The sequence below is a fragment of the Vigna unguiculata genome, chromosome 9, assembly GCF_037176805.1.
Source record: "Vigna unguiculata cultivar grain cowpea cultivar isolate G323 ecotype 2 chromosome 9, ASM3717680v1, whole genome shotgun sequence".
In the NCBI taxonomy this organism is placed as follows: Eukaryota; Viridiplantae; Streptophyta; class Magnoliopsida; order Fabales; family Fabaceae; genus Vigna; species Vigna unguiculata.
Genome location: NC_140800.1, coordinates 5,605,695 through 5,632,108, shown reverse-complemented (window position 1 = coordinate 5,632,108; position 26,414 = coordinate 5,605,695). Strand labels below are relative to the sequence as shown.

Sequence of the window (26,414 nt, the reverse complement as noted above, 5' to 3'; positions counted from 1 at the left end):
TCACATTAGAATCTTTACATTAAAGTTATTCTTTAAATTACATGAACCAAATATTAAATTAATATATAATTTAACAAAATTTAGAATTAGTCCATCTTCCAAATGTTTGACCAAGTTAGTCTTTCATTCTATAAATACATGGATTTAGTTCTTATAATCAAATTTTGTTAAGTTTATCTAGAGTTTTAAGCGTATTTCATAATAATATTTAAATTATTTATACCCTTTAACACATTTTCGCTTCAATGTTAACTTAAATATTATTATAAAACGCATTTGAAATGTTAAATAAATTTAATAAAATTTAGTTAGAAAGACTAAATTCACATATTTTTAAAGATGAAAGTATAAATTGGTCAAAAATTTTAAAGAATGACTAATTCCAAATTTCACTGAAACTTGAGTGATAAAAAACATATTTAACCCTTATATATATATATATATATATATATATATATATATATATATATATATATATATATATATATATATATAATCAATGTTTAAAAATTATTATCCAATTGACATAAAGAAATTCAAGTAATTCATATTATTTCGTCTTTTTATAATTGAAGTTTTAACTTTTAACGATCACAAGTTTGTGCCAAAACTATTTTAAGTGAAAGAGATTATAAAGTCTAACTTAAAGATTTTTATTTTTTATTTTTCAAACAAAATTGATCTCAGAGTATTTGATTGAGTAAAAATATGAAAGATAGGTACCAAAACACATTAGAGGTTGGTTATCGTCTAAAATTTGACATATTATTGCACTCAAAGGAAAAAAATTGTTTAAAATAGCAAAAGTATCTAAACATTATAAATTTTGTGTTTTGAAAAAATTGACAAATATAATTCCCAAATATTGAACTAGTTTTTGAAAAAATATATTCTACTTGATAAAAAAAAATCAAAAATATTCAGGTTACTTTCTTTTGAGATTTTTAAAACAAATATATCAAGGTGAAAGCCTCTAACGTTAACGCTTCATTACATTTTTCATTGATTCTAGAGTAAAAATGAAAATATTTACAAGTTTAATTTTTAAAACAACTATTAAGGTAAATAAGGGTGAAATTATAAAGTGAAATCTAAAATACCTTCAGTCTTGACATTTGACATTTAGATTTTAATTGTAATGAATAAATACAAGTTTAATGTGTTTAATATATACTTTAATGTGCAAAAAAAAATTATAGAGTGATGTCTCATCTTTATTATTTATTTTTAAGAAAGCTTATCGGTTTTTGTACAAAATGCAAGAACAGAGCAAAAAAATTTCAAGCCACTATCAAATATTGAGTGACTCTTTTGAAGAAATAATTATGTTATCTCTGTTGACCCGATGAAAATAACATGTCTTGAAAAGTTTCACATCGCTTAGGACAATCAAGAAAGTGGATGTTAGTGACTATATAATGGATTCTAAGTCGATCGATGACATTGCTTGTCTCAAATCAAAGACACTTTAAGCTTATATTTGACTCTTCTTATTTGTTAATCGATGTACTCGAGACGAAATGATATGTATGTTATCTATGTGTTTATTTAATTTATATAAAACATATAAAATTGGACGTAGTTTAAGTTATCAAATAAACTAGTATAAAAATATTGAGTAATTTTTTTTTCTTATTATATTTCATGTTATAATGAATGCACTAACTTAAGATGGAGAAAATTTCGAACTCATTTTGTGAAAAACTTGTCAGTTCGTGTGACTAACAAAACTTAATGTTTGATTGCACATATTTATATAATAGTTGAAAAAAATTTCAAAAGTTTTTAAAACACAAATCAATATTTCTTTCTTGTTTTTTTCATGTTTCTCATATATAATTTATAGAAAAGTCTTATCTCTAAGAGAAATATGTCTGTATCATTCAAAATGTGATAGTGTGATACAATTGAGGAAAATCAAGCACGTGAAGAAATTGAATTTTGCACACAAGTGACTTCATTAACCTACATGAACATGTCAATCACTTGGTATGAATACTTTACAATTTTATTTATATGCATTTCTAACTTATTAATTATGTACTAACTTTTTAATTTTTATTTTTTTTCTTGTATAGAAAGAGGATTTTTGTCATAGTACATATACAAGTTATCTCTCTCCTCTTATAATATCATATAAGTTATAAAACTATTATTTTTATTATCTATTTATATATATATATATATAATATTAATGTATCTTTTTAGTAGAGATGTTAAAATGTGTTTTAATCTATAAGTCACTTAACTCACGGATTAAAAAATTCAATTTTGTTAAGAGTGGATTGAACTGAGTTCAGCTCACTTAACTCACAGATTAAACGAGATTGAGTCGGATTGAAGGTGTGTTGACCCACTTAATTCACCAATATTTTTTTCACACTTTTTTTTTTAATTTATTATAATTATTTAGTACTTCTAATTGTATAGCTTTACAATTTATCTTTTCAAATGTTAGAATGTTGCTCAATAATATTTGAATATAGTTTGAATGTTTAATTAATTTGTTTGTCATGTTATATACGTTGATATTTTAATATTTAATTCTTATATTTATTATAATATTTTAAAAATTATGTGAACACTTTTAATTTAACTATTATAAAAAGTAAATTAAGTTCATCCACTCTTATTGTAATACAATAAATATATAAAACAAGTTGCAAAAACAAAAAAAAAAATTTATAAATGAGCGAACCCACAAACTCATCGGACTGTGTTACAAAATTTCTAACTTACCAAAAAAGTGAGTCGGATTAAGTTGATCATTGTTTAGTTCAACTCATAGTGTGCAACATGTATAAACCGGATTAACTCACTTTTAAACCCCTATTTTTTAATATCCATGAATTAATTTTCATCTGCAAAATGTCACTAGGTAATATGTACTAAAAGTGTTCAATCTCCAGCAAAAACATTATCGAACCCCAACAAGTTCATTCAAAACAATATTGCAACTAGATTTATTTCCACATCTCTTAATTCAAATGTTGAGAAAATTGTGTTTCCAACTAAAGTACAGCTTGAATTTAAAAATTAATTCGTATCACCACCGTCATTCATTGGTTAGCCATATAACAGTGTCATTAAAACAAATCACGATGTATATGTATAAAAATAAAAAACCCATAAAAGGAAATGACACAAAAAAAACATGTCGAAGATTTGAGTTGGTTTTCATACCATGATCGATCATGGTATTACACCCCAAATGGTAACATATGATACGATTACATTTTTTAGTGAGTTTTTTTTTTAAATAAATGTGTTTGATATTTTGTTGTGTGAAACTGGGACAAGATTAGAATAGAGATGATACGAAAAGCATTCACCCAATTGATTTACCTATATATTGTATCTGATGCAAATTGGATCTTAGTTGTTCACCATGCCAAGTTCTTTGAATCAAAATATTTAGATCACATTTCACATAACATGGAATCCTACAAAAAAGTCGTGTTAAAATTTTAAAAGAATTTGGTTTATACTGTATCAGAAACTTGGGTTATAAAATGAATAATATATTATCTTCTCCATCACTGCATCTCATAATTATTCTTGTCCGCCAGAAACTACCAAGAACCCTTAAACTATTCACGTTATCGCTGATTCCGTTCGAGTTTGACGGAGTTACGTCTGCAATGGCTTTCAAAATTTTAATTCATTGAGTCTTAATATTTATATTTAGGTATTTAATTATATATATATATATATATATATATATATATATATATATATATATATATATATATATATATATATATATATATATATATATATATATATATATATATATATAGCATTGAGTTGAATTGTGAGTATATGAATAACCAAGTAGGTGTATGCATTGAATTCTCTTTTTGTGGGCAGAATTTGCAGGTTCCTTTCTGAATGTGTAATTAATACTTCATAATTCAAACAATCAGCACCCGAACAGCATTAATATCTTTCGGAAGTTATAATTTTTTTTTTCCTGTTCTGATGTTAGATTAAAGATAGATAATATTGTTAATTTGTGTATTAAAAAAATAATGATAATAATAATAATAAAGATGTCATTATTTATCAGGACTCATCAAATAGGGTCACTATCATTCTTACCTGTCCTATTTTGGTTAACTGTCAAGTCAGCTCGCATAAAATTTAAATACTCTATTTTGCATAATTATGATTTGTGGACCTATAAATCGACTGATGTAAATTAAGAAAATAAAAGAAATTAATAAAGTGTTTCATAAACTTTTTAATAACATTTATTGTAATTATAATAATCACAAGAAAAAATTTAAAGATTAATCATTTATTATTTATTATAAGTATATTACAAGAAATAATATTAAAGTAAATTACAAAATAAAATCTAGATATATACTTGTAAATATATAATATTCATAAAATAATTATATATAATCAGTATTATATAACAATAAAATGTTAAATAATATGGATTATAAGATTAAATGGGCCAACTCCACTTTAATCTATGTATATTATGGAACAAATTTATATAAATTCATAAATTTAAGGCTGAATTGCTATTTTGATTTCAGTATTTGTAGTGTTTATTTTTTTTAATTTAGTTTTTATTTTATTTAAAAAGATTTAATGTGATCTCTTCTCTTAAGCTAGTGGTGTTGATACCATTTAAAAAGTGATCACATTTAAGTGTATGTTTTTTTTATTGTTTTCTTCTCCTTTCACCAACCATCACCTTTCACCATTCTTTTCCCTTTCTTCCATCACCATTTTTTTTCCTTTCACTCTCTTAAAGTTTATTTATCCTTCCACACTTTAATTCTTCACACATGATCTATTGGAGGTTGCAAATCTCAACAAAATTTCACACAAGAAGCTTAGAGGAAAATTGTAGTGAACTTGACTATTGTTCCTTTAGAAGAAGACAACATCAAATTTTGGTGGACCTTCAAAAGGATATAACATGAAGGAAAGTAAAATTAATGTATCCGATGATGAGACTTAAGAAGAAGTAGGTTGGCTTTCAACTCTTATGCTAAAGGCTAAAGATGTTAAGTGAGAATATCACAACAACCCATTTTATAGTGCTGACCTTCAGAGTGGACAATGGGTGGGGTGTGCAATAAATAAGGGCCAAATTTTCTATTGAGGCCAAGATGTCTCAAGTAAACACTTGGGTCCATTTCTTTAGTCTATCCTCTAAGTCATTAGTCCTTTTCACTGCACCTGTTGAGATGTCCTCTTCCGATGAAATCATAGATACCTCAATGATAAGGGAGCCTACAAAGACACTTTGACACTCAAGTTAGTTATTGCAATAAATAGGGTGGTTGCAATAAATGAGATATGTCACTCACCTCGTGAACATTTTTATTTATGCTTCCTGAATGGGTCCATATTATTGAGCCTAGGTTATGCAAGAGTAGGTTGTCTTAGAGTTTTGCTTAGCGTGCCTATTTATCCTTAATTATTCTGTGATTCGTCCTTTTACCTAGGTAGATCCGTATTGCAACAGTGGCATACATGTATGTCCTTTTAGATAAGGTTGGCCATGTAGATAATGCTTGTCATGGGCAAGAAGGGCATGGTGGAGATTTCTTCTATATGTATTCAGTTTTACTTACACATTTGCATGTTGCACCTCATTTCGACAAGTTTATCATGAGGGATCTATGTACCTTGAACGTGGTTCCAACACAGCTTCATCCTAATGCTTGGGCAACTCTACAAACATTTAGGATTTTATACAAGGTCTAAGGTTTGATTTCCACCTCATCGTATGTAACATCCCTAAGGAATATTACTAATCTTTAATAAATAGATTTCAAAATAAAATAAATATCGCATTTAATATAAAACCATTTCCCACAAACGCGGAAAATTTAAAACTTTAAATATATAAGTCATAAAACCAGGAGTCCATAATTATAAAACTGAAGAAAATATTCAAATGGCTCCCAAAAGGGTTACAAAGCTATCTCAAAATCAAAATAACATTTATATAATAAATTCCCATGCTATCCCTCGCTCCGAGACTATGCATCTCCTGGCCCACCTGTTACATCATCTGCTCCCGGATAACGAGTTATCTGATCATCGCCACACACACAGAAAGGGTGAGCTATGCACAATATATAAATCAGATACATGAATTAAATATGTCACCCATCCCAAAATAACATAAATAATATTTCATGCTTTTCAAATAACACATTTGCATGTTGTACCTCCTTTCGACAAGTTTATCATGAGGGATCTATGTACCTTGAACGTGGTTCCAACACAGCTTCATCCTAATGCTTGGGCAACACTATAAGCATTTAGGATTTTATACAAGGTCTAAGGTTTGATTTCCACCTCATCGTATGCAACATCCCTAAGGAATATTACTAATCTTTAATAAATAAATTTCGAAATAAAATAAATATCGCATTTAATATAAAACCATTTCCCACAAACGCGGGAAATTTAAAACTTTAAAATTTAAAACTTTAAATATACAAGTCATAAAACCAGGAGTCCATAATTATAAAACTGAAGAAAATATTCAAATGGCTCCCAAAAGGGTTACAAAGCTATCTCAAAATCAAAATAACATTTATATACAAAATTCCCATGCTATCCCTCGCTCCGAGACTATGCATCTCCTGGCCCACCTGTCACATCATCTGCTCCTGGATAACGAGTTATCCGATCATCGCCACACATACACAGAAACGGTGAGTTATGCACAATATATAAATCAGATACATGAATTAAATATGTCATCCATCCCAAAATAACAAATAATATTTCTTGCTTTTCAAATAACCCAACCATGACCTCATAGTCCTTCATGAGTTACATACATGAACTAGGTCTTGGGACTTCATTATGCTCCCACGAAACTAACTCATTCGTGGTCCAACCCTATGAGCCTATCCTGCTCATAGTCCTGCCCTACAGACTCCTCATCTGTAGTAAACATCCAAGTCTTCTCAACTTGGACCCTGGCACGCACGCAATCACCATACTATGAACTCCTCGCCCAATAGTAGCCGACGGGAACATAACAGTTCCTTGCCCATCGTGCGCCTGACACATGTAATCACCATACTAAGGACTCCTCGCCCATTAGTAGCCGATGGGAACTCAACCAGTTCCATGCCCATCATGTGTCCAACCACCAAGCACATCCCAGACCCCTATTGGACTTAATCCTTCAAGCCCAAACACCACGCCACATGCATATACATCCTATACTTAGGATAAAACAGCCAAATCACACACACAAGCACACACAAACATGGAATTTTGCATAAACTCGCTTAAGCTAGGGACTCTCACCCAAGCTAAGCCATCAGCCTCGCTTAGGCTAATTTACCTCGCCTGAGCGATCTTAAAACAACAACTTCATCACGTTATCTCACTTAGGCGAGATCATCTCTCGCCCAAACACCCAATTCAGTCTCGTCTGAGCTACAATGCAAGCAACACATCCAACTTGATCGCGACATCTCGCTTAGGCGAGACCGTCTCGCCTGAGCGAGACCCTAGTTCACTCAAACCCACCAAACTCCTCGCCTGGACGAGGTTTCGCGCTCAAAACAATCCAGGTTTCCTCGCGACCTCGCTTAGGCGAGTGTCTCTCGCTTGAGCGAGAGACTAAGTCGCTCAACCCCACCCAAGGTCGCCTGAGCGAGCAGTGCAAACCAAACCAGCCGTGAGGTTCTGCAACTCTTGCTTAGACAAGATAGACTCGCTTGGGCGAGACTTGCAGAGTTCCCTCACTGTCACACCCGCAATTTACCCAAAACAGTGTCAAACCAAACCCAAAAGTATACCAAATAACATTCAATCATTGCCAACATAACACAATGGCTATCAAACATCAAACATACTATTTCATTCATTCATATCCCAACTCAAGAGTGAATCACTTTCTACCCTATTCCCTACCCAAAACCCTTATTCAGTCATATTCCATTACCACAAGAACTTATTTCACATTATCAATTTCCACCTTTCCCAATCACAGGTCTATAATATGCAATTCATACCATATAAAATCAATAGGAGAATAAACAAACCTAGAATCACCATCATAATTCGTATACAAAATAGACAAATCCCCTAACCTGAATGTTTGATTGAAATTGGGAAGAAAAATGGGATTCCTTGGTTTGCCAATGATTTCCCACAGACTCTCTCTCAATTCAGCCCCTTACACACCCAAAACCTCACCTCACAACCTCAATTTCGTGCTTCTCTCTATAGGTGAACTAACCAAACTGCAGAAACCTTATTCCCCCTTAAATTCTTCCTTTTATAAGTGCCTTAAGGTGGTTTAATGCAAAAAAAAAAAAAAAATGAGATTGGCTTTAGTGTGGGCTTAATGGCTATTCAAGTCCCTTAGTTGGATGATTTTTCAGCACCTAATGGTTACCCATCTGCTAGGTTTTCTTTGCCTCTTCACATTCAAACCACAACTAATAGTTAGCAAAAAAAAGCTTACTCTATGCCCATCAAGGTTTGAACCCATGACCTTCCACTCATAAGAACAAAGCATAACCACTATGCCAAATCACATTTTGTGATAATCATTATAATATTATGATTATACTATCACTCACCATTCACAATTACATTACCAAAACAAAATAATAATAAACCATACAACACATAATTGGCATACATAGGACTCAAACCCAAGTCCTCTCACATAATCAAAGTACTTTCAACCACTTGAACTAGTACTTTTCCACATCACATCAAACAATAATTAATGTCATAAAGGCTCTTTCTCCTCGCATTTATTTATTAATTAATTAATATCACGGGTCTTACATCGTACCTAACCTAAGGATCTAGTTAGTTGGATGTCCTTGTTTGGTAAGCCAAAGACGTGTCTCCTTACTCCCTAAACTTATTCTTTCAAAAGTTTTGAAAACACATTCTCTAGAGTGGTGATAAACCTTTATGGTCGTTCCTACTTCTTTGATGGAGATAGACCCACGTCTCCCCTTTTTTGGAATCATCATCCTTTTCATTATGATGATTGGCCGAGGACAATGATGATTGCAGAAGATTGCAGGATTCTAAGTTTCCTAGACACTCTTCCTCAACACCTTCACATGCGTTAGATGGTGGTCATATTGGACTCCTATCATTTGGATGTTGTTATGTTTGGTATGTGCTGGACCTATTTTCTCTGTAGGTGTTGTGTTAACTTAGCTCCTTTTTTGTGTGTTTTATGCAGGGTTGATGGCCTCTCATTAGGATACTTGTGCTGGTCAGAAGAGTCACTTTTCAATAATTGTGTGATCAATTGAATGCTCGTAAAAAGGGAGTTGGAGTCTCTAACCCTTCGATTGATAACTTGGCCATGGTGACTGTGCAAACTGGGACGGGGAGTCCTCAACCTCCTTCTACTGCTGAGAAGAAAATAAACAAAATAGGTCTTAGGGTATGGGCACATCTTAATGTGTTTCTCCTAAGCATCCTTGATTAGACAAAGATAAAGCTTATAATGAGTTGATGGGAACCAAGACAAAAAAATTTATGGCATTAGATCACTATTTCTCACATTGAAGCTAAGATCTTTGGCTCATCTCCACTTCCCTCATTGATGAAAGCGTTTGCGGAGCTTCAGTCACGAGCCTTAGTAATTGGCAGGCAGATTGGCCATAAGCTTGTAAAGACAAAATATACTGAAACATTGGAGGCCAAGATCAAGTCTTTGAAACATCAAAAGTATAATAAGTGTAGCATATTCAAAATGTATTAAATGTCTGACCTACACATCATATTTATAGGCGCTTGGACGAGCTTTTACCCTAATGTTGGCCAAATGGTGGCCCAATCATTTTTTAATCTTGTTTAGTATGTTAATCCCAGAATTAATTGTAGTCATTGTTTTCTTTACATCCGATTAGTTGGGCCGATCAACGATCTGAATATTAGACTGATTGGTCTAAGTTAACTTTTTCCTTATTTCATGGGTGATATTACAAATATGGATACATATTTTTTTTAATAAATCCATATACAATTTTTTTTTACTATCAAATTTAAAATGAAAAATTATTAGATTCCCAAAGTAAAAATGTTTGAATACCTAAATGTATTTAATTCTCGATATTCATTTAAGAAGTGGACTTTAAACTAATTCAACCTTATCAAAATTAAGTTGTTAAATAAGGTTTGCATCCACTTATATATTGTAAATTAACATTATTTTTAGTTAATGTAGGACTTTCAACACATCCACTCCTCAAAACATATATATATTTCGAGTATAAGACTAGATATTAAAAGGTAATTTGATAATGACCCAAAAACGAGTGAAATGATAGACTCAATAAACAATATATTAATTTTACTAGTATAAGTTTTAACATAACTTTAATATTATATTAAAATGTGAATTTTAAATTTAATTCAATATTACTGACTTATAATAAAATCTACACTCATATAGTGTACAAAGTGACGTGATACACCGTCATTCCCTTAATCCATTATGAATTGAGTAGGAAATGGTAACGTGTAGGTATGTCTTTAAGTCCAAAAGTCAGCAACGACAGCATTAGCAGCAAAATGTTACCAACACCCATGTTCCCATGTTTGTTAACGTAGCAAACCCAAAAAACAACATTACGTCACTTCTTGTTCATGAAGTAGTTATAACCTATACTTGCGTCATACCAATTTCTCTAACTAGCTATTCTTCAAAACACGAATATACAAGTTATGCGCGTTTCGACAAAACTTCTAAACAAACATTAAAATTAATATTTTTCTTTTGCATAAGAGTTATTATCATTTTCATCAAAGTCTTATTTTTAATTTGTGTATAAACTTTTTTTCAATTGTAAGAACACTGATTTTACTTTTATCTTAAAATATTCATAGAACAATTTCCTTAAACGTATTTATGGTGTTAAGACTCAGATTCTTTCTTATTTTATGATTGGTGTTTATCTAATTGGTACCCTATTCATGAAATACTAATATATATTTAGTAAAGAAATTTTGATTAAGACCTTTTAAATTACGTTTAATAATATTAAAGGAATATTTCTGATAATAAATGTAGAGTAAATATTAATGAGAATAATATTACATTAACTTAAAAAAGAATGTCAATAGAAAACAAAACAAATGACGTGAAATGCTTTAACTTAGATTCTTCGTACTCCTTTTACTTTTTGTCTGGATATGTGATCCATCCACTTGTTTCAAAATGCAACGGAAAAAATCACATTATTGTTGGATAAAGGTACTTTATACTGTTTTTCTAATATTGATTACTTACGTGAAAGCTAAAGTAGTTGGAGAGATTATCATGTTTGGAAAACATAATTATATTTTAACTAACAAGCAAAGTTTAAGATTAGTTCTCCTTTTGGGTGCTCAAGTTATCTTTCACTTTCTCTACCTCAATGATTTAGATATGAAAAATAGATTATTAAAATTGTTTAAAGTGAGAAATGGATTCTTAATAGTTAGCAGTTTTTCACACTTTCATCCCATAATTGTATTTTTTTTTTCAACATTAAATAAATATTTCTAAAATGGTGTAAATATTTGATTTAAACATATAATTACTGTGTTAAATGAAAGAAGCAAAGAGAAAGAAATACGTTGCAAGGCAAATCATTCCATACGTCGGTTTTTTTTTTTTAATTGCAAATTTTGTAGAAGTATTATTCCTTTTTGAAGTGCATATAATGTTCTATTTATAAAGTTTTTACACAACATTAACATTTAAAAAATAAAACTTCTATAACTTTTATTCTGTGTTGAAATCTCTTAACTCTATTCAATGTGCCACATTTTTTTAAATTTAATCAATAATTATAATTGCTTCTTCATTTCTTTCATCCAATAACGGCTTTACTAATTTCTTCAAACTTTTATCGACCCAAGGCTTTGTGGAGTAGTAGATCTTTCTCAAGTTCACCTCTCTGAAGTTTGTCTCGAGATCTTTCAAATCTGCTTGATTTTCATGTTTTGTACTTCACATTTTGTTCAAGTCTTAAGACGAATTTATCTCATAATTTAATAGTATGATTAAGAAATAAAAATATTAACTTTTATAATTCAAGTTAAAAAAAATTAATTTTAGTTTATTAAATTAAAAGTAGAGTATCCAGTCCATGAATGGGCTAAACGAAACGTGAGGGTTATCAAATAGTGGCAATTACGTAATTGACATATCCTGCATAACATAAATGCCAAATGAAAACAAGAAAAGAAACTTAAAAAATGCAAAATTGCTTTCATTGAGAGTCGAACTCAAGACCTCCCGCTTACTAAACGGGTGCTCTAACCAACTGAGCTATGAAAGCTTTTGTTAAACTTATAAATTTTACGATATTATTTTATATTTCTCTGAAGAAGTGTGTATACAACATGGTGAGAAAAGTGGTGGTGACATTGGGTCTTTCGTACATGAATTGTTAATGACATAAGAATTGAAAACTGTGATGGGAGGCAATAGAAGTAAAGCATGAGTCCATATAAAATTTTCACCAACACTCATGGTTTTGGAAGGTTCAAACAAGCATATACGTATAAATTTTAATTTGTGATTGGACGAAAAATTTCAAACAATTACAAGAAATTAAAATATATAATAATTGAATTACTCGTAATTTATTTATTTATTTTTTAAAATAATTAGTTTGGATAAAACAATTTAATTTCTATTTTATGACGAACTCAACTCTATCTTTGAATCTAACTTAACTTAATTTGATCTACAATGTAGTAAAACTTATCTTGATTTTGGTTCAAGTCGACCTTTGACCCGGCTTGACCTTTGACTTGGTCTGACTCGACATTCGGCTCGGTATGATCCGACTCAACATTCAGCTTAACCCGCCTCAACTCGACCTTTGTCCTGATCCAACCTAACTTGACATTTAAACCGACCCAACTTGACTCGACCTTCGTACTAGTTCGACCTTCAGCCCGACTCGGTCTAGTTTGACCTTTGGCCCGAGCCGGACCGACTTGACCTTTAGCCTGGACCAATCTAGCTCAACCTTCCACCCGAGCCGATCGAGCTCAACCTTCGACCTGAAATAGCTTGGTTCTGTAAACTCGATTTTTTGGACCTGTAAACTTTTTCTTGTCCTAACCATTGAGTAATTCCACAACTTGGAAAATTTCAATTTTCTTCTTTTTTTGAGTGAATTGTAAATTGTATTATTTTGGTTATTTGAAATACCTTATTAAAATTCTTCAATTCCAATTTCATTTTAATTTCCTCATCCAAAATATAACTTTCCTTTAAAGAATTTTAAATTCTTCAAATAAATAAATTACTATGTTAAATTGTCTCATCCTTTGAAGAAAAAACATATTTTCATATTAAAAGAATCGTTTGTTTGTTTTCCTTTTAACAAATTTCACATATTCTATGTTTTTTCAAACATAAGTGGTAAACATTTACTAAGCCTTTAGAAATCAATTTACTTAACTGATGCATGGCGTGTGCAGTCTTTCTATACCACAACCAAGAATCTTCATCATTTGTTATTAAGCATGTTATGGTAAAGACTTCGTTACTAAAAAAATTGATTATATGTGATTATGAGTTTTGTTAATTGCTCGTCTATTCAATTGTATTGTGGATATGGAATTAGTAGTAAGGATCAGAATCACCTTTACGACTATCTTCTAGAGATGGGCATGACGAGACCACAAAGGCATCTCAATCTAGTTAAATTACATTACATCAAATTTGTAGTATTGGAAGCTAGAATAGTAAAACTATTTTTGTTTCTTTAAGTTTTCATATTTTCGGAAGGTACATCCTACTTAAATAACTATTGAGATACATATAGATTAGCAATTGTGAATCCAAAAATAATTAATCATGTTTATTACTACTACTATTAAATATATCCGTAATAGCAAAAATAATTTATGACATTCCCATCCAAATGATGTGCGTGTGTGTGTAAAATTATATTATTTATTAAATATTTTTGGGCGTTGCATCACCACTTCTAACCCAAGATTCGGGAACGCCATTTATGGCTTTAGTTTCCTAGTGAAAACTCAAGACTGTTGATAACAATTGCGTGCAGGTCCAGATTTGTATGACCTGTGAAAACAAGCCTCTAAAATTATAGGGATATCAGATAGCCAAAATGTCCTAGCATTCCATTAAGTTGACAGTGAAATAAGGACGGAAAAAAAGTACACAAGACTGAGGAAACGACTGCATAAACCACACAATTTCCGTTTCAAAACGGCTTTCATTTTACTCATTTTCCCATCAAGAACAAAAGAAGCAAAAGTACTCTACAGTCAGAATTAAAGCAAAAAGAATAGAAATATATTTTGGAAGCTTTGCCGTTATATTTAGCAGCGGACAGCGTTGTTTTCAAAGCTGAATGATAAATTTGTCTTCTTTGTTGAGCCAAAGTTAAACTTGAGGTCTCCAGTTTCATTCTGAACAGCAGTATTGCTTGTGGAAGGGAAGCAAAAAACTATGGCCGGACACTTTTTCAAACCAAAACTATAAGACAGTTCAGTGGATCCTTCTTTTAATTGGTGCTGATCCCCAGCAGAAAACAAAGGCATGATGGATGGAGTTGGTGGCTCAGAGAATACAGAAGAGGAAGTTGAAACAGGAAAGGTAAATCCAGAGCCATTATCGGATGCTATTGTCCATCTTGATTCGGGCTTCTCAATAGCAATAGGAGGCAAAACTGGTTTAATGCTGGCAGGGTTAGTGGGAGCCTGCTTTTCTTGATTTACACCATAAGGATGGCCTCCCCTTGGGAGAGTCATTTTTGTAGCATCCTGCAAAGTTAGCACATCAGTACACTTGGTTCTCATTATTAGCAACCAATAACTAATGTACCCTCACATCACTCCACTAACAAATCATATGCATCATTTTCTCGCATTTCGAACCCACCTCAGCATTGGACCCTCCTACCCCCTCTCACATTTTTCAATAAGATTATCAACACAAATTTGGATAGTTAGACAGAAAAATCTCTTACAGCCAATATATAATTAGAGAAAAAAAAAGTTGTAGTGCTTACATCATTTCCAAGTCCGGAGTTGCTGCTATTATAAGCATTCACATCAGGCACCAAAGTTTCTTCTTTTCTAACTTCGATAGATTTATCAGTACTATCCTTCAGTTGCGTACGCGCGTGGTAATTTCCCTGGCCTTCAATCAATAAAGTAGATTTCTTTCCTTCAAGCCCATCAGATTTTTGAGGGCTAAAATCATTTAATTTATGCAAACCATTATCTTCATTTGAAAAGATAGTACGGAACTCAGTAGAAGATTCAGAGTTCCTCCATTTTGGTGCCTGCTTCAGCTCAGCAATTTTCTCTTTAGGTGTGGGAATGTTTCTATCAATATGGTCTAATATTTTCTTAGCCATTAAACTGGAATGCATGTGTACTGTTGGAACACCCACTGGAAAGCCCAGTGGCTTAGGAGTGGAGCCTGTCCCAATAGTTTCTATGCTCTTTGCAACAGGAGTGAAACTATCAACACCAAAACTTTCTCTCTGTGAAGGACCATTCAGAGATGAATAAACTGGTTTTCTTGAAGAAGATTGTGCACCAACCCTATGCCTAGTCCGACGAATAGGTCCTACAGATCCATATCCACTTTCTGATGCTCCAGCTTTAGATTTATCCTGTGTTTAACATAATTAAATTACGAGCCAAACGAAAGAAAAAAAATCCTAGTTTAAAAAAAAAATCCAGAGAAGAAATTTCAGAGATATAATTCAAATGACAGAAAATTAAAAAATAAAATAAGCTCAACCATAGATTAAGAATTTAGTGTCAAACAACTTCTACAAAACAGGGTAAAATAGAATGCAAAAGAATAATGCAATACTTCTATGGCCATTCTAAATTAGAACATAAAAGTTACAAAAGCAAAGATTTGGAAATTTGGCTAGTATAATAAAAAAAATTATTGTTACAAATAGATAGTAAAATGTGAAAAAAGAAATAAATAATTTTTTGTAAAATTGTTAAAGATATCATTTGATTAGTTAGAAATTCAACATCGACTATAAACATGACTTATGTGGCTCGTGCTACCATTGCCATTGCAATGAACATAGTAATTCAATTCTAAAACTATTGTCAAGACAACAAGGATGAAATTGTACGGATCCTAAAGTATGTTAAAACTGTTCTTGGCAAAGGCCTTGTATATGAAGATAATGGAGATACTCATATTGTTTCAGTATTATGATGTTCATTGGGCAGGTCACCAAGCGATAAAGGCTCCACTTCAAGGTACTTTGTTCTAGTTGGAGGTAACTTAATAGCATGGAAAAGTAAAAAGCAAAATACAAGGCACCCGCATTAGTCATGTTAGACTATGATCCGTTGTTACAGATTTCAAGGAAATCAACCGTTACATAATCTCGTAAATTAGGATGATTGATTCCTAATTATTAGGTATCTTTATTGTAATTGATTTTATTCAATAGTATAAATACATATTGTGTGGTCTGCATTATACATTCAGAACATATACAATTTTATATGGTATCATAGCCAAGTCCCTTATAGGCCCTCAGATTGAGTACATTTGTAGCAAGCTTGGTGCATATGACATATATGCTCCAACTTGAGGGGAAGTGCTAGAATAAAATCCCCAATTACAGATTTCTAGAAAATCAACCGTTACATAATCTCGTAAATTAGGATAATTGATTCTAATTATTAGGTGTCTTTATTGTAATTGATTATATTGAATAGTATAAATACATATTGTGTGGTCTACATTATACACACAATACATTCAGAACATATACAATTCTATAAGTCATTTGGGAGCTCATATGGCTAAAAAGACTCCTCTAAGAGCCTAAATTTAAAAAATAAAATCCCAAATGCAACCTATATGGGACAACCAAAAAGCACTACACATTGCCTCCCATCTTGTCTTTCAAAATAGGATGAAACATATTGAGGTAAACTGCCTCCCCTTTGCTTTGTCACCGAGCTTCTTTTTCCTCCGATTCCCACTATGATTAAGACCGTCTTCCTCCAGCAACCATCGCACTACTCTCATCGTTCCGATGCGCCACTGCATGCGCCCTCATGTACAATCTCTTCTCAGCATGTCTGTCTCACGTGCCTATCTTTGATTGCATTTTGCTCACTGTTCAGGTACTTTTCCCATGGCTTCTGAAGGCTCACACTCAAGTCATGGTGGATATCGTGGTAAAAGCCCTCGTTGCAATTTTGTCAATGGTATGGCCATACTAAGGCAAAATGTCGTACAAAGGCAACTAATATTGCCTAGGTCAATTCTCCAAAACCATCGATGAGGTTTCAATTTCAGTTGATGCCTATAATGAGTTTCTCCAATACAAGGCAGCCATGCAACCTACACAACATGTTGCCATCGTTGCTCAGTTCGGTAATTCTATAGCTGTATTTCTAAGTTCTCCTCCCTTGGACCTTGGATTCTTGACTCCAGTGCCTCTGATCATATGTCTGGTAACAAGTCCTTTTTCTCCCAACTGACTTATTTGGATTCTTTACCCTCCGTTACCATGGCAAACGGATCTCAAATAAAAGTTCATGGCATTGGTCAAACACGCCCTTCTTCTAATCTTACCCTCTCTATGCTTTATCATTAATTATGATTGTTTGCCTCCATCCTATTTCTCCTTTGTTTCTTTTTTGGATCTTGTGTCTATTCCTAAGACTATAGGTGAAGCATGATCCTGCCTGGCGTTAGGCAATGGTAGAGGAGATGGCAACCATACATTCAAATGGCACGTGGGACCTTGTTCCTTTACCTCCTGGAAAGCAAATTGTTGGCTATCGTTGGGTGTATATAGTGAAAATTGGACCGATGGTCATATTGATCGATTAAAATCTGGCTTGGTTGCCAAAGGATATGCACAAATTTTTGGTCTAGATTATGGGGTTACCTTTTACCTTGTGGCCAAAATAACTTGTGTTCTAGTATTCATCATTGGCCTTTTCATCGGCCAAATATTAAAAATGCATTCTTAAATGGTGAATTGTAGGAAGAAGTTTATATGGATCAATCCCTTGGTTTTCTTGCTCCCAACGATTCTCAACTTGTTTGTAAGCTTCAATGTCTCTCTATTGTTTAAAGCAATCTCCTCGGGGTTGGTCATTTCAGTTCTGTCTTAATTTAGTTTGGCATAACCAGGTGTGAGGCTGATCATTTTGTCTTCTACTTCCATTCCTCTTTTGGCAAGTGCATTTACCTGGTTTATGTTGATGACACTCTCATAACGGGTGATGATGAGACTAGAATTCGATAACTCAAAGAGCACCTTTCACAACAATTTCATACTAAAGATTTGGGCCCTCTAAAATATTTCTTAGGCATTGATGTTGTTCAATCAGCTTCTGGAATTTTCATTAATCAATGTAAGTATGCCTTGGACATTCTTACTGAAACTACTATGCTTGACTATCGTCCTTGAGATACTCCTATGGATCCCAATATCAAGCTTCTTTCGGGTCAGGGGGAGCCATTGAAAGACCCGGAAAGATATTGTCATCTGGTAGGCAGACTCAACCATCTCACCATGACCAGACCTGACATCACTTTCGCCGTTAGTGTTGTAAGCCAATTTCTAAATGCTCCTTATGATAGCCATTAGGATGTTGTGACACGTATTCTTCGATACATAAAAAGGCTCCAGGACAAGGATTATTGTATGAAGACAAAGACAGTACTAAGAACACTTGTTACTTTGATGCGGATTGGGCAAGATCACCATCAGATAGGAAATATACTTTTGGGTACTATGTTCTTATCGGAGGAAACCTTATCTCATGCAGAAGCAAGAAGCAAAATATAGTTGTCAGATCTAGTAAAGAAGCAAAATAGCGTGCTATGGTAGCAACCACTTGTGAGCTTACGTGGCTTAGGTAACTATTACTAGAACTAAAAATAGGGAACATTCATGAAACAAAGCTTATTTGTGACAATCAAGCTGCACTTCACATTGCATCAAACCCGGTCTTCCATGAAAGAACCAAACACATTGAAATTGATTGTCACTTTATTGGAAAAAAGGTCCTATTTGGAGAAATCACAACTAATTTTGTCAACTCTAACAATCAATTGGTTGACGTATTCACCAAATCCCTTAGAGGCCCTCGGATTGAGTACATTTGTAACAAGCTTAGTGCATATGACATATATGCTCCAGCTTGAGGGGAAGTGTTAGAATATAATCAAATGTTATAGATTGCTAGGGAATCAACCATTACATAACCTCGAAAATTAGTCTGATTGATTCCTAATTATTAGGTGTCTTTATTTTATTGATTATATTCAATAGTATTGTGTGGTCTGCATTAGCCACACAATACATTCTGAACATATACAATTCTACAATATCTTAAAGTACTGAACAAGAACAGGTACATGGATACAGCAGAACATAAAAAAATATCACAGGACACAGAAGCATCAAGAGAGTGATTTACACTTTCAGTGATTTACAGACTGTAAAGAGAGTTGACATACTACAAATTACAAGTGATATGCAATCATGAAAGGATCACTATAGTGAAAGGTACCTGTAGATACATAGCAGTCTTTGATTGAAAGATGGGAGTTGATGAAATGTGGTTGTTTTCTCCTTGCATGTGAATGAACTAGTGAAAAAAACAGAGAAAAAAATATATTACAACTAGGGATTCAACTAGAAGAATTGAAATATAAGAAAACAAAAAACAAAGTACCTTTGATTTGGACTTTGTCAAAAGAGTTCTAGAATAAGGAGTACGGGGGAAATTATGAAGTCCATATCTTCTCTGACTTTGTGGTGTTATGTAAGCATCCTGCACCACAGCACCTGGCCAACATGTTGAGGATTTCTTTGATGATGCTGGATCATACGGTTTTATTGCACCTTCAACACCATGCAACACCTTGTTTTCAACAACATGAATCGTGTTCTTGGAACTGGGACCTGCCTCTGATACACGAGAATTCATATAAGCTCTAGCAATCTCTATTGGCGAAGCACCAATTTCATCCTGAACCTGGAGAATTGTTAATTTGACTATCTTAGAAAAGTAAAATTATGCCTGACCCAAAAAGGCATGCTATAAAATCCAAATACATTCTAAGATGATTCAATATTTAGGTAACAGTAAAACTCCATATTCACTTTTGAAACAGAAATTTAAAGAACTATGCATGCAAATGTTTAGGAAAAAATTTCAATTTGTCTCAAACAAATTCCATAGCGGAACTGGATCAGAATTAGAGAAATGAAATACAAGTTTTGTTATTGATATTTCCTCCATCCCTAGAGCAGTACCAGAAAGATACAACACTGATGGAGATGAAGACTATATGGAAAGAGTAACCCTCATAAATAAGCATTCATACATTAGCTGAATAGGTTGTAAGTGTAATGTTGCAAGGTGTTTGCATAGATTGACTGAGAATTTGAATAATGATGGCAAAAAAGGAACATCATTAATGTCGTCTAGCCTCAAGAATTTCAGAAAATCAAATGACCAAAAAATGAAAATCTTTATTTGGAAGACCAAAAGAAACTGTGTCCTTAATTTGGAAAACTAAAAACATAAGTTTGATTTTTCAAAAAACTGTCACTCAATTAAATCTACATAGCAAATGCTGAGTAGACCACAATTTGCGACATCATCAACATCACTAACGTCATCTAATCCCAAAGACTAAAATTAGCATTTTGCAATATCCAAGGGCTAAAATTTGAAACTTTTTAACTGCATAACAAAAAAATTGGAGTCTCCAATTTAGAGGACTAAAAACATATTTAAGGCTTTAACATATTAACAGGTAACTTACACGTAGGAATAGATACCATGATACCAGCTAACAAGAGGGTAATAAAATACGCATTACCCATGAAATCTATTTTGTATTCATTCCAAATTTTATTCATGGATATCTGCATGCACAAACCTTTTTTGTCATCCTTAATAGGACCCAATAGGATCATTCATGGGATTCTTTATCTTATTTGATTAGGACTATATCACTTTGTGGTTAATGTTGATTTCAATATATAGAACCTTGTCTGGATTTTCAAGACACAATTCATTGCTAAACAGATTTCAAGTATAAGAAAAAGAGATTGATCATAATCTAGAAGAAAAAGTGAATGATTTAAACAAGTTGCACTACTCACTTTTGACACAACAAGAGGTGTTGAGGTTTGCCATATAGCTCCAGCTGACACTTCATGCCTTTGCTCATTTGAAACATTTGGAGGCCCGAGCTCAGCATCTTTGCTAGAAGTCAAACTTGTATTTTCCTTACCTTGTTCAACATTAGAAAGGTCCATTACCCTTGAATTTATCACTGCCACTAAACGATCAAATTCATCTCTACATGAGGAGATTAACGATTGTTAGGCATGTTACATCCATAGTCCATGGAATACAGAAAAAAAAAAACTTTCTTCACTAAGGGTAAGCTTGGAAGGGAAAGGATGCAAGGGTAAATTTCCCTTTTTTTAATTAAATATTCTTTTGTTTAGAAAAAAACTAGGATCGAATGAAAGATTACCATGTAACCTTCTAATTAATGTTTATTACTATTTATAAGCATTTTACAATATTCTACAGTCTCTGCTCAATTAAAAAGTGCAAATTAAACCTCCACTTCTACTAGTAACCAAGAAGTGAAAAAGAAAAACAAAGAATTTTTTGTCTAATTATATTACCTTTAAGCAAAATAATATATATATATATATATATATTTATGAGAGAATTTTAGTAACAATTTTAATCCTAACTCATCGGCCCAAAATGCTTAATAATCCCTAGCTTCACCAAATAGGAGACATGTTTGCTAATAACATACCGATGCATCATAACAGTATCCAAATGTGGCATGTTTTGGTTCTCTCTGACTTTCCCATATCAAATGTAAAGAGAAATATAAATTAATTAATTAACTAAAAAATGGTAACGATGAAAGTTTTTTACTTCAACAGCCAAACAAAAAATTACTGTTGAAGAATGATGAAAATAAAGGTACAGGATATTGGGACAAATAATTTGAAGTGCAACATGAATAACTTTCACAGTAGAAATAAGGAGCGAGTAATTCAAGCAATGAAAAAGAAATTTAATTTTTAAAATTAAACTAATGTACCTAGAGAATTTCTTCCCTTTGACCAACTGCTCAATATCAGAAAACCCATCTTTATCAGATTTCTCTACTTTTTCATGTTGTCTGGAAACAGTCAAATCTAAATTGCTTTTCAGTTTACCACTGTTGTCATCAGAACTGACCATTTCAGATGATTTGGATGCCAAAAGCTTCAAAAGAATAACCATAATCAACAATAAAAATATGGAGGTGATAAAAAGGAATAAAATGCAGTAACACCCTACTCCACTAGATTATACAGAACAAGAAAAGGGTTGGAGAATGCAGCTAAGCAATATGCAGAAAATAAATTTGCGCAAGGCAAATGACTACTACAAGATGGATATTTAAGATACAAAACCAACATTATGAGCAGTGGCACTCAGTTCAGAAATAGTTGAGACGAACAAAATTGTTTAATCATTTTAATTGAAAAGAGATTCATATAAACAAATCTAAGGTCTATGATGTAGAGAAAAAGAAAAATGATTACCTACATACAAGGACATATAAAAAAGAGTATTTAAAATGAACACAGATTATAAATGGTAAAGATGAGTTTTTGAATTACAATTTGGTTTCAGTTCCTTTTGCTTGTTTACAGAAACCAAAGGTTATATAGTATTTTAGAACTTTTCATGTAATAACTTCAACTTCTTTAGCTTTATATAGTATTAGGATTTAAAAAATATCTAAGCAACAAAGTATATAGTTTTGGTTGGTAATTTTTTCTGGCTGAACTTCATAAAATTTCTAGACAGACCGGGTAAATCTCCTAAAAATTAGAAGCATATTTTTCCTAGTTTCAGAGAAGCGTGTAAACGTTTCTTACATGTATATCACTTCTGTGTGAACCATCTCCATGACTGTCACCAGTTTTCCATATACCTATTGACAGTGAAAAAAGTTTATCAGAAAGTTAAGTGAATCCCATATTCTAGATTAATCAGAAAATTATATATGAAACAGATAAGAAGAATAGGCAGAAGAATTAATTCCCATTAAAAGGACTCATTGTGTCGACAAGCTGAAAGCACAAGGAGAAGCAAATAAATATTCAACACTTATCAAGTATAAGATGATTTACAGTGACCAAGTATAAGATAGAACCTAAATATAGACATAAACATAATGAAGGATAATATGCTTGGGAAATTGGAAATTTAGGAGGTTCACGGGAACTAGAGAATAATTTCTTTCAAGATATTATTACTCAATTGTCAAATTTCAAATACGAAGTTATGAAAAGGAGAAAAGAGAAAAGTATAGTATAGAATACATGAGAGGAAAAATTTGTGACCATTAGTCAATCTTCTCTGATTTTACAATCAGAGGAGAAAGCCTTTACAGCTATACAGGGAACTACAAAAAATACTAAAACAAAATTAACTGTAGTACAAAATGGTGGTAATTTTCTGCATATCTAAAACTCTTGTAAAATAACTAACTAAAAAAGGAACACAGAATCCACAATCTTAAGATTAAAAAACGCAAGTCTTATCATGCTCCTAACTACTCACAATCTTGAATCATCCAAAGGCCATCTGGAAAGAAATATGCAACCTATGTCCTCTTTGACACCCTTAATCCATTAAGTTCTTTTCCAAGCATTTTAAATGCTCAAATAAAGCCCTTCCTGTTGCTAAAATACAAACACCAGATTTTACTTTGTCATTAACATGTCCAAAAGATGAATGAGATAATAGATACCCACTCACCAATCTCCAGAACTTTAAACATTTACTAAACATTAAGTAACTGAGATTAGCAAAAACAACAATGTACCTCTAATAATAAATATTGAGCTCCAATAAATGTCACTCCAATAAAAAAAAAATGTTTGGACGAAATGAGAAAGTACACTTTAAGTAGCTTAGTAGCTTCGCAGATATCGACACTTACACAGTAATTGGTTAAAGGGAAATCGAAGGCAGGACAGTTGGATAGTTTAATTTTTAGGAGGAAAGCAGAAATTAGAAAAATTCCTCCTAGTCTAATTTCTGCTCTCCTCCAATATTGAAACAATTCAAGTATAATGACTAAAATATAACCATCAATGCTTTGGAATTTAAAGTTATAAGTATAAAAAAGTATATCAATTGTTAAAACCCCTACCACCTCCCTCCTATGAACAGAACCAAACAGTCCCATGTATAGTAAGAAGAGTGCATTCCGTTTGCTGCATTGAGGCCACTATAGGGCACTTGCCAGTGTTTTAATTCTTTCACCCACCTCTCTACACAATAATAAAATTAAAGCAACAACACTTGCAAGATATATATATATATATATATATATATATAGACACACACACACACACACACACATTTTCTTAAAATGTTGTATTGTGAATAAAGCAACTCACAACTCAACAATCCTTTTGGTGAAAACAATAGAGATAAACATTAAACATTCAATTCTCTTATTAATTCAACCATCTTACACTTTACTTTAAGCATGGTTATTAGATGAGAACTATAGCTTTGCAATGTCAGAGTTCATAGGAGAGACACCAACCACTCCTCCAAGGGCAGTTGACGGCTTTGATGCAGCACACACTGCAGCCAAAATCAGAGTAACTACAGCAAGAAAATGCTTGAAGTTAAGTTTGTACCTAAAACCAGTATGATCAGTCAGGAGGTTTTTAAGGGGCAAACTTGTAGAGCTCCCAGCCTATAAATCTAACGCATTTAGTGTTCATTCTTGCTCGCTTCTCGTCCCTCTCTGTTTTCCTTGCCCTAGCATCTGCAACTCGGTGTGTTCTGTTCTTGTCTTGTTACAGCTGCTCACAGACGACTTTCCAGTGAGGTTTCACATATCCACAAGTTGGTTCTTCATTCTCTGGTGCTAATCCACCAGTTTCCAGTGAGTTTCCCAACCAATCTTCAGTGAGTTAAAAGACCCGTCTCTCTTTCTTCTCTCTGTTTGTTTTTCATAATGAATATGCTTTTAATAATAGGAATTTTTCTTTATTTTTTAGCATTCCCCTACAACTATTTTGGGGCGACTGCTCCTTGAGTTTATTAACTAGTATAGCTTTTTAAGTGATTTAAGTGTGTTTCGTACCCTTTTTGCCACTAAAATTAAAACAAGACCGATATAGTTTTAAGGGTTGAACAATGGAGAGATAGAACTACAATACGACTAACAAATTAACAATTCTAAATTCAAACTCTATCATTCCACATCAAACAACGTCTATCTGTCGAGGTAAAGAATAGCAGAATTTGCAGCTTCTAGTAACCGTAACATATATACGCAACAACTCTGGAGCAAACCAAACCTACCATTTAAATCGACTATAATCACTACGAACGTCCATGCTTACATTTCGTTCTTTGATTAATTTTAAACTATTGGCAAAGAAACATAACCATATTCAAATAGTTACGCCTGTTGCCACATGCTAATACAGAAACAGAAACAAATCAATCAAGAATGTAAAACAAATAACAAAACAGAACAAAAGATCAAAGGAAAGAAATACAGAAAAAAAAAATAAAGGAATGTAACCTTGATCTTCAGCCGCAGAGGTTGGGCAAAGGACAGGAGAAGGACAAGGCGCGGAGGAAAATATGGAAGGGAGAAGACGAGTGGCTCCGCCGGCGAGTAGGCGCAAGGCAGGATCGACGAGCTTCGAAATCCAACGTTGGCGCGTGGCCTCCGGCGGACGTGCGTAAGGGCTAGGAAGCGACTTTCTCGTTGCTGGTTTTCGGAGCTTGCCTCCGACGCCTCTCTCCTCAGGCGCCGACGCCGTTATTTGTTCAGAGGCCATGAGAGTGGCTGAATCGGCAACTGTGTAAAAGTTAAATGCGAAAAGCAAAGGTAAAGGCAAATACTGTAGCCGATACGTATGTATACGAAAGTCTTGCACATGTGTCTTTTGTTTTCCACCTCAATTCCAAATCGACGATCTTTTTAATATATATATATATATATATATATAAAAAGCACTATATAAAGATTTTTTCTTTTATGTTTACATTTTAAATTTCAAATTTTATTTTTTAAAATATAATTTTTTATTAAATTTTTGAAAATTAATTATATTTTTATCATTTTTTTTATAAAATCTTTTATCTCTCTGTTTCTTTTCTTTTTTTTTATTTATCAATCATTATTTTATCATCTTTTCTAATATATTTCATTTATTTTTAATAAATATAATTTTATTTTATATATTAACTTAATAACATTACAATATCATCACTTACTAATATAATATCATATATATATATATATATATATATATATATATATATATATATATATATATATAAAGTGTGCGTACAAA

The 26,414-nt window shown here is 32.5% G+C and overlaps 1 protein-coding gene and 1 non-coding gene across 2 annotated transcripts; both read right to left on the bottom strand.

Moving 5' to 3' along the window:
- Positions 1–12,234: 12,234 nt before the first annotated feature.
- TRNAT-AGU (transfer RNA threonine (anticodon AGU)) lies at positions 12,235–12,308 on the bottom strand. The gene has a single exon. It is a non-coding gene; the product is annotated as a tRNA-Thr (tRNA).
- A 1,906-nt stretch (positions 12,309–14,214) lies between these two features.
- Positions 14,215–25,950, bottom strand: LOC114164120 (nucleoporin-like protein). The gene is made up of 8 exons (XM_028048648.2): positions 25,634–25,950; positions 22,953–23,008; positions 22,124–22,290; positions 21,153–21,351; positions 19,711–20,013; positions 19,546–19,623; positions 15,027–15,638; positions 14,215–14,778 (listed from the first exon to the last, which is right to left on the bottom strand). Exons 1-8 carry the CDS (start codon positions 25,893–25,895, stop codon positions 14,335–14,337), a joined length of 2,121 nt encoding a protein of 706 aa, XP_027904449.2. The 5' UTR covers positions 25,896–25,950; the 3' UTR covers positions 14,215–14,334.
- Positions 25,951–26,414: the final 464 nt, after the last annotated feature.